Below are 17,860 nucleotides of genomic sequence, written 5' to 3'. Positions count from 1 at the left end.
TGCTTGTGTGTTGACGCTGTAAATTTATTGGCAGTGTGTTATGATGTGTGCTTGTGTGTTGACGCTGTTGTTTATTACATTTGTATGTCCTACTTAGTAGACGATGTGCTATAATTTGTGTTTGTATGTCGACAACGTTCTTCTCGTGTATTGACGCTGCAATATAATTATATATATATATATTTGTGTTAAAGCTGTTGTAATTTGTCTTTGTATGTTAACGCCTTGGTATATTTTGTCATTGTATGTTGACGCCTTGGTATTGTTTGTCTTTGTATGTTGACGCCTTGGTATATCTTGTCATTGTATGTTGACGCCTTGGTATATTTTGCCATTGTATGTTGACGCCTTGGTATTGTTTGTTTTTGTATGTTGACGCCTTGGTATTGTTTGTCTTTGTATGTTGACGCCATGGAATATTTTGTCATTGTATGTTGACGCCTTGGTATTGTTTGTCTTTGTATGTTGACGCCTTGGTATTGTTTGTCTTTTTATGTTGACGCCTTGGTATTATTTGTCTTTGTATGTTGACGCCTTGGTATATTTTGTCATTGTATGTTGACGCCTTGGTATATCTTGTCTTTGTATGTTTACGCCTTGGTATATCTTGTCTTTGTATGTTGACGGTGGCATTTTGATATTCAACTTGTACGTAGTTGATATTTATCATGTATGTACAAGTTGGATATCAAAATGCCACCGTGATTTTTTTAAAGTTTTACTTAACATATTGTAAATGTAAGCCAATAATGATTGGCATTTTAGGCATCCTTGCATTGTGACGTCACATGAGTAATAAACGTTCAGGGCGACAGAACAAGATTGTAACTTTTACAGTTTTAATCAATTCAGAACTGTCCTTATTCTGTTTCCCGAAGTATTTTCAGTAAATACTATGTAATTACATTCGTTAGTACACTGTCCGATACGAAAAGTCGTCTAAACTTGTCTATCCCTTTACTATCCTCTGTGTCTTTGTCTGAATTTGATAGAAAGTTAGCTTGGAATATTAAAGATTAGAAGTTTCGTACACGTATTGTTTCTGGAAAAAAACTCCGTATGATTGAGCCGGTGAAATTACATAATTATACAGTACATATCAAATATGACGAATGTGTTATGCACTTGATTTGCCAGTGTACATGAAACTATGATGTACGTATGTGTCTCATACGTTATACAAGATAGTATATAACGCATATGATTACTAATGCGGTGTACGACTTACTGTTAAGTTCACCCTATAAAATGTGACTTACCTGTGTAGAGGTTGCTGAGGAGAGTTATTGGTACACAGAAGATGGACACTAGGACGTCGGCGATGGCTAGATTAACGATGAAGTAATTGGTGGCGTTGTGCATTGACCGATTCCTCACCACCACCGTGATGACCATAAGGTTGCCACATAGGGCGAACAGGAACACAGCCGAGTACACACAGGAGTAGATCACGATCATGTGAAGGGGCTGCTTCAGTAGGTTGTAGTAAGTCACACTGGTATTGTCAAACACAGTGGTCATCTCCACGGTACTCGAAACTAAGGATTCCGTCATGGTTGTCATATTGGGTTGTTAACAGTACTTTTAGGAAATCAACCAAAATTAAAGTTTGACCCTTACTGAAGGACAGGATTATTGTTGTCAATGGTGATACACAATACACTGACAAACGACTTAAACAGTTATATAATTAGCAAATAGTAATGAGTACAACCTTAGGTGCAGAAAAAATCCCAAACTCCAAATAAATAATCATTATTTTAAACAGTTATAGAACTAGCATAAAATGCTACCACAGTACATCACCACGTCCCCAGTCGTGGTAAGCACACACTTAATAGACATGGAACAGGATCGATGTAGCCACGGAGGCTAGGCGTGTTAGTATTATTTGGAGTGTCCATGTATCGTCACCGTACTCTCTACTTTGACGTCACGCATAGACACTTTTCCAAGAATCTTGTACAAATACAACGTCTACATTGCTGAATGTCTTCCACTATGTCCACCGCAACAAATTTTACTGCAAACAAACAAAAGGACAGTTTAAATAAAATTTTACTGTGTCAGAGCAATAGAAACTTATAATACGCTTCTCGACAGCCACGCACTCTCGTCATACCGCCATGCAGTAGGCATACATGCAAGTCACACTTTTGCCATATGTTTAAAATATTTCCATCATATATATAGCTTAGATTTATGATAATAGTATACAAAAAAACAAAAAAAACCAGTTTAACAGTGAGCATACAGCACGAATATACATGTACAGTGCGCATACAACACTTCCAAACATTTACAGTGCATATACAAATCGGAAAAATACTTACAGTGCGTATACATCACGGACAATCATTTACAGTAAGAATACAAGACGGACAAACATTTACAGTACGCATACAAGACGGAATACATTTACATTGCGCATACAACACTTCTAAACATTTACAGTGCTTATGCAACACTTCCAAACATTAACAGTGCTTATACAACACTTCTAAACATTTACAGTGCTTATACAACACTTCCAAACATTTACAGTGCTTATACAACACTTCCAAACATTGACAGTGCGTATAGAACACGGACAATCATTAACAGTGCGCATACAACACTTCTAAGCATTAACAGTGCGTAGACAAGACGGATAAACATTAACAGTGCACAAACAAGACGGACAAACATTAACAGTGCACAAAGTAGACGGACAAACATTTACAGTGCACAAACAAAACGGACAAACATTGACAGTGCACAAACAAAACGGACAAACATTTACAGTGCACAAACTAGACGGACAAACATTGACAGTGCACAAACAAGACGGACAAACATTAACAGTGCACAAACAAGACGGACAAACATTAACAGTGCACAAACAAGACGGACAAACATTAACAGTGCACAAACAAGACGGACAAACATTGACAGTGCACAAACAAGACGAACAAACATTAACAATGCACAAACAAGACGGACAAACATTAACATTTCACAGACAAGACAGACAAACATTCACAGTGCACAAACTAGACGGACAAACATTGACAGTGCACAAACTAGACGGACAAACATTGACAGTGCACAAACAAGACGGACAAACATTTACAGTGCACAAACTAGACGGACAAACATTGACAATGCACAAACAAGACGGACACACATTAACAGTGCACACACAAGACGGACAAACATTAACAGTGCACAAACTAGACGGACAAACATTCACAGTGCACAAACAAGACGGACACACATTAACAGTGCACACACAAGACGGACAAACATTTACAGAGCACAAACTAGACGGACAAACATTTACAGTGCACACACAAGACGGACAAACATTTACAGTGTACAAACTAGACGGACAAACATTTACAGAGCACAAACTAGACGGACAAACATTTAAAGTGCACAAACAAGACGGACAAACATTGACAATGCACAAACAAGACGGACACACGTTAACAGTGCACACACAAGACGGACAAACATTTACAGTGTACAAACTAGACGGACAAACATTTACAGCGCACAAACAAGACGGACAAACATTAACATTGCACAAACTAGACGGACAAACATTTACAGGGCACAAACTAGACGGACAAACATTTACAGGGCACAAACAAGACGGACAAACATTCACAGTGCACAAACAAGACGGACAAACATTAACAGTGCACAAACAAGAGGGACAAAAGAGACACACTGGAGAAACTTTCAATACATATTATGCGACTGAACCACATTTTAAGGGTATATATATAACACTGACACATCTTTTAAAGAACTCGTACGAAACGCTCACATAACTAAAAAACGATATTTAACAAGATGTTGACGTGTTGCAGTATTATTTTTAAGTTAAGAAAAGACACTGATTCGGCCGAGAGCATATTTGAAAAGATATCAAAAACCTCTCAAAACGTTACAAATACGTTAGTATATATTTAATATTAAAAGTCAACCGATTGTTAGTATGTATACCTATATATCGTTAACCTGTCAGCAACATGACGCATTTTTAACAAACCTGTTTAGTCGTACACATACCGCCGTCAGGACCATTCAGTATAATGGGCGAAATTCATGTGGACATAAATATCAGGAATAGTGCGACAGTTGCAATATCCAACGATTACTTCGTGCTGCAGTTATGATGTCTTCATCACATTAATACTACACCACGGGTATAGAAGTTTCCACGGAAGTTCACTTTACGTGGCTGTTCCCGGCAGTAAACAGACTGTCTCTATATTATTAATGAATATGTACACTTGATCTTCAGTCTCATTATACATCGAATACTTCCATAGCTAGTGTGAATTAACAACATTGGGCCAACACGCGCCAATGCACGTCCGTTGCTGGGAGAGGTACAATACTTCTAACGGTAGAGTTGTTCCATAGAGGTAACACACACTAGTCGAACGTCAATATGATACGGGTCTGCCAATGATGTGTGTTACTTACCGTAGACAGCATGATAACCGCCGCTATCCGAACAAGTTAAGCAGATTTGAATCGTACAAATTCAAAGTATATGAAATTAATTTAGTAAATCCTTACGAGTCGGATTTTCAGATATGAAACCTGAAAACCATTTCTAGTTAATTCGTGGCTTTTCGCTTAACGTTTTGTTCTCTCGAAAATTAAAGCGAAAAATCCTCGATGTAATGTGTTGACTATCCCCATAGACTCGAAACAATCCCCGAGACCAGCTTCTAACCGTCTTAAGCGATACCATCATTGTCGTTTATGTTACAAAAAGTCGACACGATTACACCTCTACATGTAATTTGTTGGTACGGTTGAAGTCGTTAGGTGAAGGTTAACGTTTATAATGTGTAATTGAGCCAGTGAAACATACGGCCTCTGTGATACTACGTCAATAGTCACCAACACATATACTACATTATCTCTGAAGTGCAGCCACTAATCCTATATACAAAACAAAAGTTTTTGTTAGAGTCGATTTTTGGACTCCGCCCGATAGGTTGGTAGGAGCCTGTTGCAAAGGGGTTTACTAAACAATGCTAACAAAATATCAATTAATTATGTTCATAAGGTTAACTCATATGTTTAGAATCAATCAGATGAATGAGCAATATGAATAGATTATGGAAACACTTCGTCGACGGATAGACAAACACTGTTTGCGAGAAGTATTGTGAAGCTTACAGACCATTTTTACCTTCAGTATGACACGGCATCTGATAACACCAGTCTTGCTCAAAATGTCATGTCGCGTCAAAGAGTCATCTTTTGGACAGCAAAACAACCAATAGCACCGCTCTTATAGTCATGATGCCAAGGCTACCAATTGCGTGAATTAATGATATACCAAATATGAAGTCTGTATTTGTTTTATGCGCTATCATGATATAACCCACTCAAACGCCATGTCATAGTTTAATCATTATTAATCAAAGGATAGCATATTTCAATTTTGTATTGAATGGCTATTTCTTTTAATAGATTAACTGCGAACACCATTCTTGCTCTAATTGTCACATGACGACAAACAAAACCGGCAAGTGACGTTGCGACCAATACACGAAACAACGTTACAGTATCATTACAACGCTACACGGGTACCAGTAGATGTGACAAAGCTACACGGGCACCAGTAGATGTGACAACGCTACACGGGTACCAGTAGATGTGACAACGCGACACGGTACCAGTAGATGTGACAACGGTACATGGGTACCAGTAGATGTGACAACGCTACGTGGGTACCAGTAGATGTGACAACGCTACACGGGCACCAGTAGATGTGACAACGCTACACGGGTACCAGTAGATGTGACAACGCTACACGGTACCAGTAGATGTGACAACGCTACACGGGTACCAGTAGATGTGACAACGCTACATGGGTACCAGTAGATGTGACAACGCTACACGGGCACCAGTAGATGTGACAACGCTACACGGGTACCAGTAGATGTGACAACGCTACACGGGTACCAGTAGATGTGACAATGCTTCGTGGGTACCAGTAGATGTGACAACGCTACGAGGGTACCAGTAGATGTGACAACGCTACACGGGTACCAGTAGATGTGACAACGCTACACGGGTACCAGTAGATGTGACAGCGTTCTATTCCTTGACGTGGCATAACTATCAGCACCATTTTCATCGTTAAGACAGCAAAGCAACCAATAGTAACAATCATAGTGTCGAAACAATCAATTACAATCGAACAAATTAATGACCGGAAATGAAATCTACTTTTTTTCTTTTCACATCTAAATACCTCTAAATCTATAGATGGCATAGTTCATTTCTAGTAATATAGAAGTATGTGAGTCATTAAAAGACTGGTCACATGAGATCTCTCCTGAAAACAAGGTTTTGAATTCGCACCAACTATACCATAATGTTTGTTTCTCCACGACAACAAATGACTTTTCTTGTGGTGCAACGACTGATATCATTATTACCTTCATTGTGGCACAATATTTATTCTACCATTCTTATCTTAACTCTGGTACGGTAAGATATAGAATCCTTATTATATCCTCATTTTTACTTTCAATCTGGTATAGCTACCGATAGCGAAAAACCGTGGCGGTATTGTAATATATATCAGCATTCTTGATGTAAGGCTTTGCGGTATCATTACACTCACCCCCATCGTTGAAGACAAAAAAACATTCATTAGTGTCGTCAGTTTGATACAGATATGGATAGGTGTTACCCATGTGTCGTACGGACGCGTAAAACATGCATTAGTGTCGTCAGTCTGATACAGATATGGATAGGTGTCACCCATGTGTCGCAGGGACACGTAAAACATTCATTAGTGTTTTCAGTCTGATACAGATATGGATCGGTGTTACCCATGTGTAGTACTAACACGTAAAACATTCATTAGTGTTTTCAGTCTGATACAGATATGGATCGGTGTTACCAATGTGTCGCGCGGACACGTAAAACATTCATTAGTGTTGTAAGTCTGATACAGATATGGATAGGTGTCACCCATGTGTCGTACGGACACGTAGAACATTCATTAGTGTCGTCAGGCTGATACAGATATGGATAGGTGTTACCCAGTGTCGGACGGGCACGGAAAACATTCATTAGTGTCGTCAGTCTGCTACAGATATGGATAGGTGTTATCCATGTGTCGTACGGACACGTAGAACATTCATTAGTGTCGTCAGGCTGATACAGATATGGATAGGTGTCACCCATGTGTCGCAGGGACACGTAAAACATTCATTAGTGTTTTCAGTCTGATACAGATATGGATCGGGGTTACCCATGTGTCGCACGGACACGTAAATCATTCATTAGTGTCGTCAGTCGGATACAGATATGGATCGGTGTTCCCCATGTGTCGCACGGACACGTAAATCATTCATTAGTGTCGTCAGTCTGCTACAGATATGGATAGGTGTTACCCAGTGTCGGACGGGCACGGAAAACATTCATTAGTGTCGTCAGGCTGATACAGATATGGATAGGTGTTATCCATGTGTCGTACGGACACGTAGAACATTCATTAGTGTCGTCAGGCTGATACAGATATGGATAGGTGTTAGACATGTGTCGTACGAACACGTAAAACATGCACTAGTGTCGTCAGTCTGATACACATATGGATCGGTGTTACCCATGTGTCGTACGGACTCGTAAAACATGCATTAGTGTCGTCAGTCTGATACACATATGGATCGGTGTTACCCATGTGTAGTACGAACACGTAAAACATTCATTATTGTCGTCAGTCTGATACAGATATGGATAGGTGTTACCCAAATGTCGTACGGACACGTAAAACATCACGTTTATCCTCATTACGGTATGACAACCGATTGGAAATTGCTATGTTCACTTCAGAAAGGCTGTCAATACCACAATTTGCATCCCTCATTGCGGTACTACAACAAATTACAACATGAATTCCCTCACAATTCCTTAATACATTGTTTCAGTAATAACAGCCGAATCTCCTGGTAGGTAACATGACGATTCATGGGCATTCCCACTGCAACGAGACGCGGCTTAATGCCGTACGAACGGAGACGCCTCATCACAGTATCTCGGCTTATTCTAGGATTGAGTGTCCCTGATGTCTCATTTGCAGTTTCTTTGGCAGTTCTGAACCGGTCGCGCAAGTGTTGCAACCGCATAAACCTATACTGACCAGGCGTCGTTACCTTCGGTCAGTTAGTTCGTGGGCGGTCGGCAGTTGTACATGTTAGGGTAAGACGGCTGTAAAGAAGACATATTGTGCTTTTGTGTACATTCAGTATTCTTGCCATAGCAATTTCGGAGTTTCCAGGCAATATTAACTGCACTATCTTGTTGCGTGTAGCGTTAGTTAGTCTAGGCATTTTGACGTAATCACAAACGAATTTATTTTACCGGACTATTCCTATCTGATACCCCAAGAATGATAAATAAGTCTGCGGCCACGTGTATCGGTGCACGTGCTATATTCGGGCTATGTATTGTAGTCTGGCATAAACGAATGTGATGGTGAATATGTATGATAGCATGCTATTCAACACGGCTTACAATAGTTTATTTAGATTACATTGTTTAAAATTATGGACATTTAAGAGGGATTTTGTTTCCTTTGCGTGTCAGTGTAATATACACACAAATGTTGAATATTACTTAAGTAGTTCTTCTTACATGAATCCATTTCACATGAATATTTCAGTTTTTATCTTATTTGCACTTTTGAACTGTTTTGTTTATATTGCAATTACATTTAATAAGTTATCAGTTTTTGCCTCGTCATTAATCCGAGCTCCTTTTGCCTGAATATGTTTATAAAAATGTATACATTGGTTTAATAGGTGGCCTATTGTATGAGTCTGATATATCTTATAGCTTTAACCACAATGCCAATGGAGTACACAAGTCGGTAATAAGGCTTAAAAAGCATATATAATGCCATATATACACATGATCGTCTGAATAAACCTTAATTTGTCACATTCCATTTCAGGAAAATGAAGAGTGCTCTTACAATCAGTCATGTCAAAACTAGAAAGCTTGCAAGTGAATACGTTGATGGTGTTCATGTCGTTCATAAATTCGTAATCCCTCGCAGAACAATTTGATTAGGTCCTTCAGATGGAGGATGGTCATTCTTAAACCTCTTTAGTGCTACTGTAAATATGGAAAGAATAACACTTAGATATAAGTCTTATCGAAGTGCAAATGCCTGTCTAGCCGGAAAAATGAAAATAATTTCTATGTATATATATTGCTTTAAAGTGGTGACTAAGTTCGATATTACAAGGCTAGTTATCGGCATTAAGAGCCTGTTTTGATGGTCCGATGAAAACGCCGCCATCTTGTTTTGTCATCTCTCATGTCTGGTCGGCGTTAGGCAGGGCATCCCTATAAGGAGGAGATCAAATTGACGGTCGTATGGGTACTCCTGTGGTCAGTCCATGTCTACAGCGTTATCAAATAGGGTCATTGTTGTTTTTAAGACAAATTGATGTGGCAAGGTCATATGTTTGGCTTGCCTTTTCGAATTGTGTGCAGGGAAAGCCAGCGAAGAGAAGCGTCATATTGATTTGTGTAGATCAATCATTTTTAACTGGTCCATATGATGCCATTGTTGTAACACACGATCTTATTAAATGAAAATGCAAAAATGTTTCACTCTTCAAAATCATGTTTTTCACGTGTCAATCATGTAGCTTCATAAGCTTAATAACATAGAAATTTACATTACTTTTGTTTAAAATCGTAATAATGCTATCATTCTAAAGAACTTTTTTTTTGAGAACTATCAATGTCCATTTAGCTTCCATATTTAACTAACAAGCATGGGCCTCATTGAAAACATCAACCTTCGTATCATATTATTTTAGATAATCTGTTCCCTTGGCAGTGTCGTCGGACTAGCATAGTAGTTCTTTTTTGCTGTTTTAAAAAACCAGCTTTACTGCTTATAGAGTTTAAAATTAGTCTCCTTTTATAGTTTCTGCAAAGTATTAGAAAAAAAAAGACTAGTGTTTGGCTTGGGTGAAAACAATCGACAATGTTGGACAATGGCTGGTGGAGACATACAACGATATAACGGTTTGTGTTATTCTGGAGATGCAGCGAGACAGCTAGTACGTCATCTTTTATAATGAAGTAGTGTGGCGGTGCAGAGGCTGATTTACATGATTTGTCGTGTTCAACATTTGCTATGTCTGAATGCCTGAACAACCGGGAATTAAGATAACATTTGTAATGGAATTAACAGTTTTGTGTCACACACACAGCAAATCAGAAACTAGGTTTTTCTTAGCATTCATTTGTTATAAATCAGCAACGAAGCCTTTGTTATGTATCTACCAATTCAGCGAAAATAAAACTACTCAAGAAATAGATCTCGAAACAAATCAAAGTTCGTTGCCTTACAGTTGATGATATGGGAAAGTAGGTAAGTCCAAGAGGAGGACAGTGATCTGGAATTATTGTGATAAAGTTGAAAGAAAATAGATTCTTTAATGTATGAGTTGAAGTTTGTAGCGTACGAAATGTGTTTATGGTCGTTGTTACCCCTTGTTAAGATTGTTCATGTTTGGAAATACTGAAGTCAGATTTGCAGGATAAATATTAACTTTGTTTGGCTGTTAACATCAACTTACTCAGTTTACATCTGTTTTCTCCTTTTAGGGTTCATCGATGATACTATGAGCCAAAATGGTGGAAATCAAAAATGAGGAGGAATCAGAGATAGTTGTATAAAACCCTTTTAATTATATGAATAGCAAAGATTCAAAGAGTACTGGTCAATTGTAAGTTAATAATGAATGAAGTGTGTATCTTATGAGCCACGTTGTGTGATTGTGGACTTACTCACTGAAACATTTGGCGTGTGATGTTGGACTGTTTCACTGACACATGCAGTGTATTGTGTTGAGATGGGTTTTCTTAATGTAACATGTGATGTTCTAAACTGATTGCAAATTATCTTCATAAAATAAATAGTGATGTTGTAATTTAGTTTATCTTTATGTTGTTTTGAAACCTATTATGTTCATAAAAACAAAATGCATTGAAGGAGAGGTTGTTTAGGTTGACTACTACTGCTAAAATAGGCGGAATTTTATGTGGTGTTTTGTTTTCCAATAGGGCCTTACTGTCTCACTATCTTTACTTTCTATTTGTATATGCTTATGTAGATTAGTCTATGCAACAGTTATCAAAGAAGGATGATAACCTACATGTACGTGTCTGATGTCATAATTTCCATCTGAGATATTGAAGATGTCTTGTCATAGAATAACATTATTGAGAAAAAATACTTCCTTTTTTCCTACAGAACCTGATAGTCAAGACACCCCAAACTCCTCTTCTTCTTCTTTACATTCCCAACAATTACCACCTCACAACTACATTCTATGCCAAACGTGACGATTTTAATATCCATCTTTGTGTTTATTTCTTTTCTCGGTGACAGTCACCCTCTGCTATGACTTTATGTGTAACAGTTGATTTCCTAATCTAGCGCACGTTCTAAATTTCAGCATTCTCTTAATAATTGTCTTCCTTTAGACTAATAAACAACCTCGTGAGGATTCTATATTTGACAGGCCTTAACCTCCATTGCAGAGGTATTACTGTCGTTTTCCTGACCTTATTTCCAGTCGAAGTGTTTCAGTGTCTACTTCTATTAAAAGCTTGTTCGCCGTGTCCCATATCGCTAATGTTATCTATTAACGGGCCTTCGTGTCTGATGCATTTAAATCAAAAAGCCAACGCAAATAAAAACCGAAACTAGTGCACAACCTTAGAGGTCACGCTATTCATCAGTAGTAACGCAGTCCTCTTCATAAATAGGGTATAATAGACATCGCCCTTTATTGGAGGACAATGTAAAAATATTTGTTGATGGAAACGCTTGATTGCTTCCTTAAACCCCGTTTAAAACTGTTTTACAAAGTGTAAGTATTTTGTCTTATATTTTATACGTCCACTAAAAGAATGTTCATTACAAACTGCTGTCAGTCTGTTTATTTCAATAGTTTTATCAGTTTTTTAGTTGACGTGCCATTCATGAATAGATATGTATTTGTTTATGAAATGCATAAACGTTCATTCGCATTTATCATGCGCCGACACTTATAGAGTAGAAACGCAAAACATGAGCTTTGCATTGCAAATATTTTGTTATATTTTCTCAAAAGAGTAACATGTGTAGGATAATAAACCGAAAGGGTTCTGTTTACTATTAATCCGTTTCAAAAACAGAAGTGTTCGTTCCCAACAGGTCATTGTCAGTGTTGCAGATATGTGATCCAGTACTTCTTCAAAACAAAGTGTTTTTCTTCTTCAAATTTACCATAGTCACGGTTCAAATAGCAGACGTTTCTGCGACAAATTCTTACACGTTTTTCTGATCGCACATGAAAGTAGGTACTTTGTCTCGAACGAAATCATTCAAAATCAATGTATCCAAAAACAATATTTATTTCATTCTTTAAACGTCAAATGTTTGAACTTTATTCATGGATTTAGTTTTAGAAAAGTTTGTTTTATCAACTAATGCATATTATACTGTTTTCACCGAACTATACGAATGACAAACCTTTATCCTCTATTGGAATAACAAAATATCTGTCTATGGGGGAAAAGGTGAATTCTGAATTTTAATGAAAGTACACGGGTTCAACACTTGTATCACTCTTAAAATTAAGTAATATAATAATTCACACGCACACTTTTGCAGAAATAAATTGCAAACCACATTACAATATTGCAGTCATAAAATTGATCAACCATTTTTATTTCTCTCTCTCTCTCTCTCTTACTTGCTTATCTATCTTGTCTCCCTAGCCACATATCATAAAATGACACTGGTTGTGATGGGAATGTTAAACCCGATGAAAAGGTAATAAATATACTGAAAGATGTCTGTAACAATCCCCAACATTATTCAAGTAACACATCAATTTGTAATATCTTAAGTTTTTTTGTTTTTTGTTTTATACTAAGGAAATGAGTTTTTGAAAAGAAAATTTTATCTTTAATTGTGTCGACATCAACAATTCACATGCATATGAACACAATATATATGAATAATTTTATCTTGCTTGTAACAAGCATTTTCATTGGCTTAATTTTTTTATGTTATCAGCCCATAAAGTAAAAAAATGATGTAGCCGTTTGTAACGTCGCTTTTGATTGGCTGATACAGCAGCGCAATAATTCTTAAGAAAGAAGAGCCCATCAATAAAAGTGTATTTCCACAGGGATTGTGTATAGTAGATCAAATTATAAGGATTAACTTGAATATATTTTTGATGTTATGGAGCTATAACACAAAAAACCGGAGGATACTCTCATCATAAACCTCTTCGAGATTTACTTAGAGTACACTCCGTTTTTTGTGCTATATCTCCATAATATGAAAAATATATTCAAGTTAATCCTTAAATAACAAAATAATACCAAATTGTCAACAAACCATAGTAAAAACAAAATGTTAACAAAGGAAAGATTTATGGACCCTTATACAAGTTAAGTACCTGGGGAATTAGACAAGGTGTTTCGGAAAAGTCAGAATTCCTTTCATCGAGGTCATCTGCCATGCACAATGTAAATCTAGGCCAAATCTAAGTAACGTCACATTCTAACATCACGAGCTCTGGTCGTATCATCAAAATCTCAAGGAACACTAATGGCCATAATATAAAATATAGACCTTCATATCGCACTAAGAATAGCATATTTCTCTATGAGATCATGATGGCGACCATACGACTTGTCCATAGTCCTCATCGGCCTGCATCTTCGGAAACCCTGGGTTGTAAGTTTGTCCGTCAGTAGTCGACATCTATCACGGACACCCTGTGTTGTAAGTTTGTCCGTCAGTAGTCGACAACTATCACGGAAACCCTGTGTTGTAAGTTTTTCCGTCAGTAGTCATCACGGAAACCCTGTGTTGTAAGTGTGTCCGTTAGCAGTTTATATCTGTCACGGAAGTCTCTTGAATACCGAATCAAATGCGTCAGGTAAACACCGTAGGAAGAGGAAGCAGGGGTGTTACTAACAAGAACTAAAAAGTTCAATATCTGGACTATGAACGTTTTTTAGGATATTCACAAGGAACGTATATTATAGCATTTACAGGTACAAACATGTATTATGTTAATACTGGTACGTATACTATGATATTTCATTTACTTGAATGGAATGAACATATCTATATTTACAAACAATATACACATATTTTGTGATATATTTATGTACGTATGACGTTAAATGTTTATAAGCGTCCGAACATTTTGATGCACAATTTGACGTTGCCTTTGTCTAATGAAATGTAATCCTTGGGAATGTAATGGTTTTCCAATCGAATAACATGAATACACTCTTATAGCAGATTATACCAATTTATTTTTCACTTTTGTATTTTGCCATACTCGTGAAAAACATACATCATTTAACGAGAATAATAAGCACCATAACCGAGGTTTAAGGTAGACCACATATCTTCCATATTTTCCAGAGAGTATGTGTTTAGATATTGAAATATGTTCAGTATTTGGAAGATAATAATATAATTGATCCAGTTGATGGGCTACAGAAAACAACAACGGCGGCTGTCAATAACCTTTTGTTTGTTAATGGGTGTCGCAATGAGAAAAAATGATACATCTATTGTTTTTCTCTTGTAATAACAATAGTAATCGGCTGACTTCAGATGTCCAACCCAGACTACACTTATCTCGGTATAAGGATAATGTTATGAACGGAAAACCGATACATTATGAATTGTAATACAAATTAAAGAAGATTCCCCCTTCCCCCGATAAGTAATGATCGGACGCTGTATTGTATTTCATTACAGATAACGCTGTGGCATGAAGCCAGGGAGAGAGATTATTGAATCAAATGATCTAATGTTGAGGATGAGCGTTAGGAAGCCCCTATCACAAACCGCGTCGTTACCGTTTCCGGGTTGATAATTAACCAATTAACATCTTGACAGTTGCGCTAATGACTTCCAATCCCTATTCTGATTTGGCTGTCACTGATTTGACATAACAGAGAAGTAAAATCAATTGATCAACACAACCGCACTGAGTAGATTTCAATATGGTACTATTTTTACATTAACCTATTCATTAGAAGATTAAAACGATTTTATCTAAACAGCTTCATCGCGGCTTGCTATGCAGTCAAACGTGAGGAAACCTATGTCAGCGTGTGAATCGAATTATTATTTTTCTCTGTAGTGCCTGAGGGGCTTGCAGGTTTATTCAGATGAAATCTGTATATGCATCATGGAATATAATAGATGCGAAATGAATTAATCAACCATCATATATATGCCATTTAACATTTAATAATAGGCTTCGTTGATTGTTATCATACATGGAAGTGTTTTATTCTGCTTTTGATGACATTTAATCTCAGAAAACTTTGTCAATATTTAATATAAAAGATAAATGTATCAATTGTAACGTTTAACAAATGCACGCCATTGCGCTGTGGCAGCTTTAACATAGCTGGATGCAGATATGTAGATTTAGCGATATTTTGTGTGGTTTTGATTTCTGTGTATTAGTTGAAAGCTATTGAAGACGATGAACGATGCACGTATATGCATTCCTGTATGATAGCTGTCTGTGTTTAGCTCGGGGATAGATATAATGTTTTCGTTTTCAATTAAAAGAGGGGTTATATGATTGGTATTGCTAAATAAGAATTGATTCCGACATGTTTTGATAATCGAATTTGTATTCAATATATCTACCATCGTAATATATCTTACATACTTTCTTAACTTTAAGCGTAGCAATAGATATAAGATTCATAGACATATTCTTCAATAATGATAATCAACGGCACACACTATCCAAGATGTATTGGAGTGAATAACGTATTCTAATTCAGTAGCTTGGCAATGCCCTCGCCTGGTATTGTTGTGAATGTGTTCTTCAATGTTTGACAACCGGGTAAATTGAAAACTGGGTTACATAACATTGTTTATTCATGTAAATATAATTGCATAATTGCTGATTAATTGCGAGGCTAATTTGAATATCACCGATTAAATGTGGACACCCATCATAAGCTGATGTAATAATAACTTATAAGCGACAACATATCATACAAATCATAAAAAGACTATAAATTTTGTAGGATACAATACATCATATAAGAAAAAAGAATGATATAGGGGAAAATACATCCTGTAAAGGACAACAAATCAAACAGGAGAATAAAATCATATCGGAAAGAATGCATCTTGCAGGGGACAACAAATGAAATAGATGTTTTTTTTTTATTGCAGACAATAATTTATGTTTTTTTTTTAAAATCATTAGGACACGCATAAATCATATCAGATAAAAAATGAATCAAGTATGTAGCAGTGACATACATATGAGACAGTAGCTGATGTAAAGGAAAAAAGACAATATGTAAGAGATAATTAATGGTATATATGACGATGAATTCGATTATGAACAATGAAGGTGACAATGATATTGGAGGCAAGGCATCATGATGGCGACTGTTTGTGAAGAATACAAGTAGCCGTACAGACGGCTGTATATATTTTAAATGACGATAAAACAATTACGATGATAAATAATTAAGGAGACTATATAAGAGACCTATAAAGAAAGAAGTCATTTAGACGATAATGTATTAATGATCATTGGAGAACAGCATGTGTGAAATAATAATTATGCAAAGGAAACAATAAAGACTGGGTCGATTTGAACAGCTATATAGAGATATCACTTTGATGTCGGTAATACTGAAGTTCTTTGAAAAAATAATATACAGGCGCTTAACATTTTATTCTTTAGACAATCGTTTTTCCTTCGAGCTTTAAGCAAGACTTCCGGCGAAACTGCGGCAGTATTACAGCAGACTTCATTATACATGAGGGTATATCTCCCTGTCTGGGAACTTCCTCTAGTGTGCGTTTAGCTTTCTTGGACAATCAGAAAGCTTTCTTAACAGCGTCTGGCTTAAAAGACTGTTCTTTTAGCTTTACGGGATTAGAATATATTCAAAAACACCGAGACTCTTTTATAATTAATTCGAAGATGTAAAATCAAATACACTTTGTTTGGCGGGAAAATGTCGGAACCGTACGAGGACAAACAATGGATCGGTCAAGGTCGCACTATATACACTGTAAGTTTGAAATTTCTCGTTATGATCGATGTTTTAGCACAGGCGCCGGGACTGGATAAATCGCTGAATTGGATAATGATATAATATATACCTCTTCGATGCATTCTTTTGGTGGAGACGCAAGCGTCATATGCAATACCTCTTTAGAACTTACAACGTGGAGGACGAAATCCTTCAGAATATTTTTTTTTGTGAATACAGTCAAACAGTCACATGAAGAGCAACAATGGAGGGAAGCTATGTTAGATAAAAGACAGTCTACACATATTCTCAAGTGTCCACACACAGCTCGGGATTCACCCCTACGGAATCTCTACAATCCAACGTTAAAGAAACATGGGGATTTTCTGAACTGCTGTATTTATCGTTTGTGTCAGAACCTCTTGCGGTCGTAAGCAAATTATGTGGTGAAATTGTTACTGATATCGTCGACCACTTTATTGCAGAGTGTCAAATTCTGTATCAGGAAAGAGATGCAATACTGCGAACTGTTGTTAATATTTTAAAAGTTAACAATTACAAAGTGTATGCCAAATATTTTCCAAAATAAAGAGCAAACGAAAATTATTCTTGGTAAAAGGACTTATCGCATACCAGAGGGCAGAAATGATGAAGTATATAGCAAAATGGATCCCAAACATGTACTCTGTACTTCATGAACTTACAAAATACAATGCTGAACAAATAACGACATGTAGTTGATGTACAGATACTG

General features: G+C 36.8%; 1 protein-coding gene across 1 annotated transcript in view; it reads right to left on the bottom strand.

Moving 5' to 3' along the window:
• LOC110454731 (neuropeptide SIFamide receptor-like) overlaps positions 1-4,381 on the bottom strand; it is a 91,650-nt gene extending 87,269 nt beyond the window's left edge. The window contains exons 1-2 of the mRNA XM_021504406.1: positions 4,040-4,381; positions 1,260-2,023 (exon numbers count right to left, since the gene is read on the bottom strand). Of these exons, the coding sequence (XP_021360081.1) occupies positions 1,260-1,563 (304 nt within the window). The 5' untranslated portion in view covers positions 1,564-2,023; positions 4,040-4,381. The remainder of the gene's footprint in view (positions 1-1,259; positions 2,024-4,039) is intronic.
• Between the last annotated feature and the right edge of the window lie 13,479 nt (positions 4,382-17,860).

This window comes from Mizuhopecten yessoensis, unplaced genomic scaffold, assembly GCF_002113885.1.
Source record: "Mizuhopecten yessoensis strain PY_sf001 unplaced genomic scaffold, ASM211388v2 scaffold8039, whole genome shotgun sequence".
NCBI lineage: Eukaryota > Metazoa > Mollusca > Bivalvia > Pectinida > Pectinidae > Mizuhopecten > Mizuhopecten yessoensis.
The sequence above is the reverse complement of the archived record's forward strand: the minus strand, read 5'-3'. Positions and strand labels throughout refer to the sequence as shown.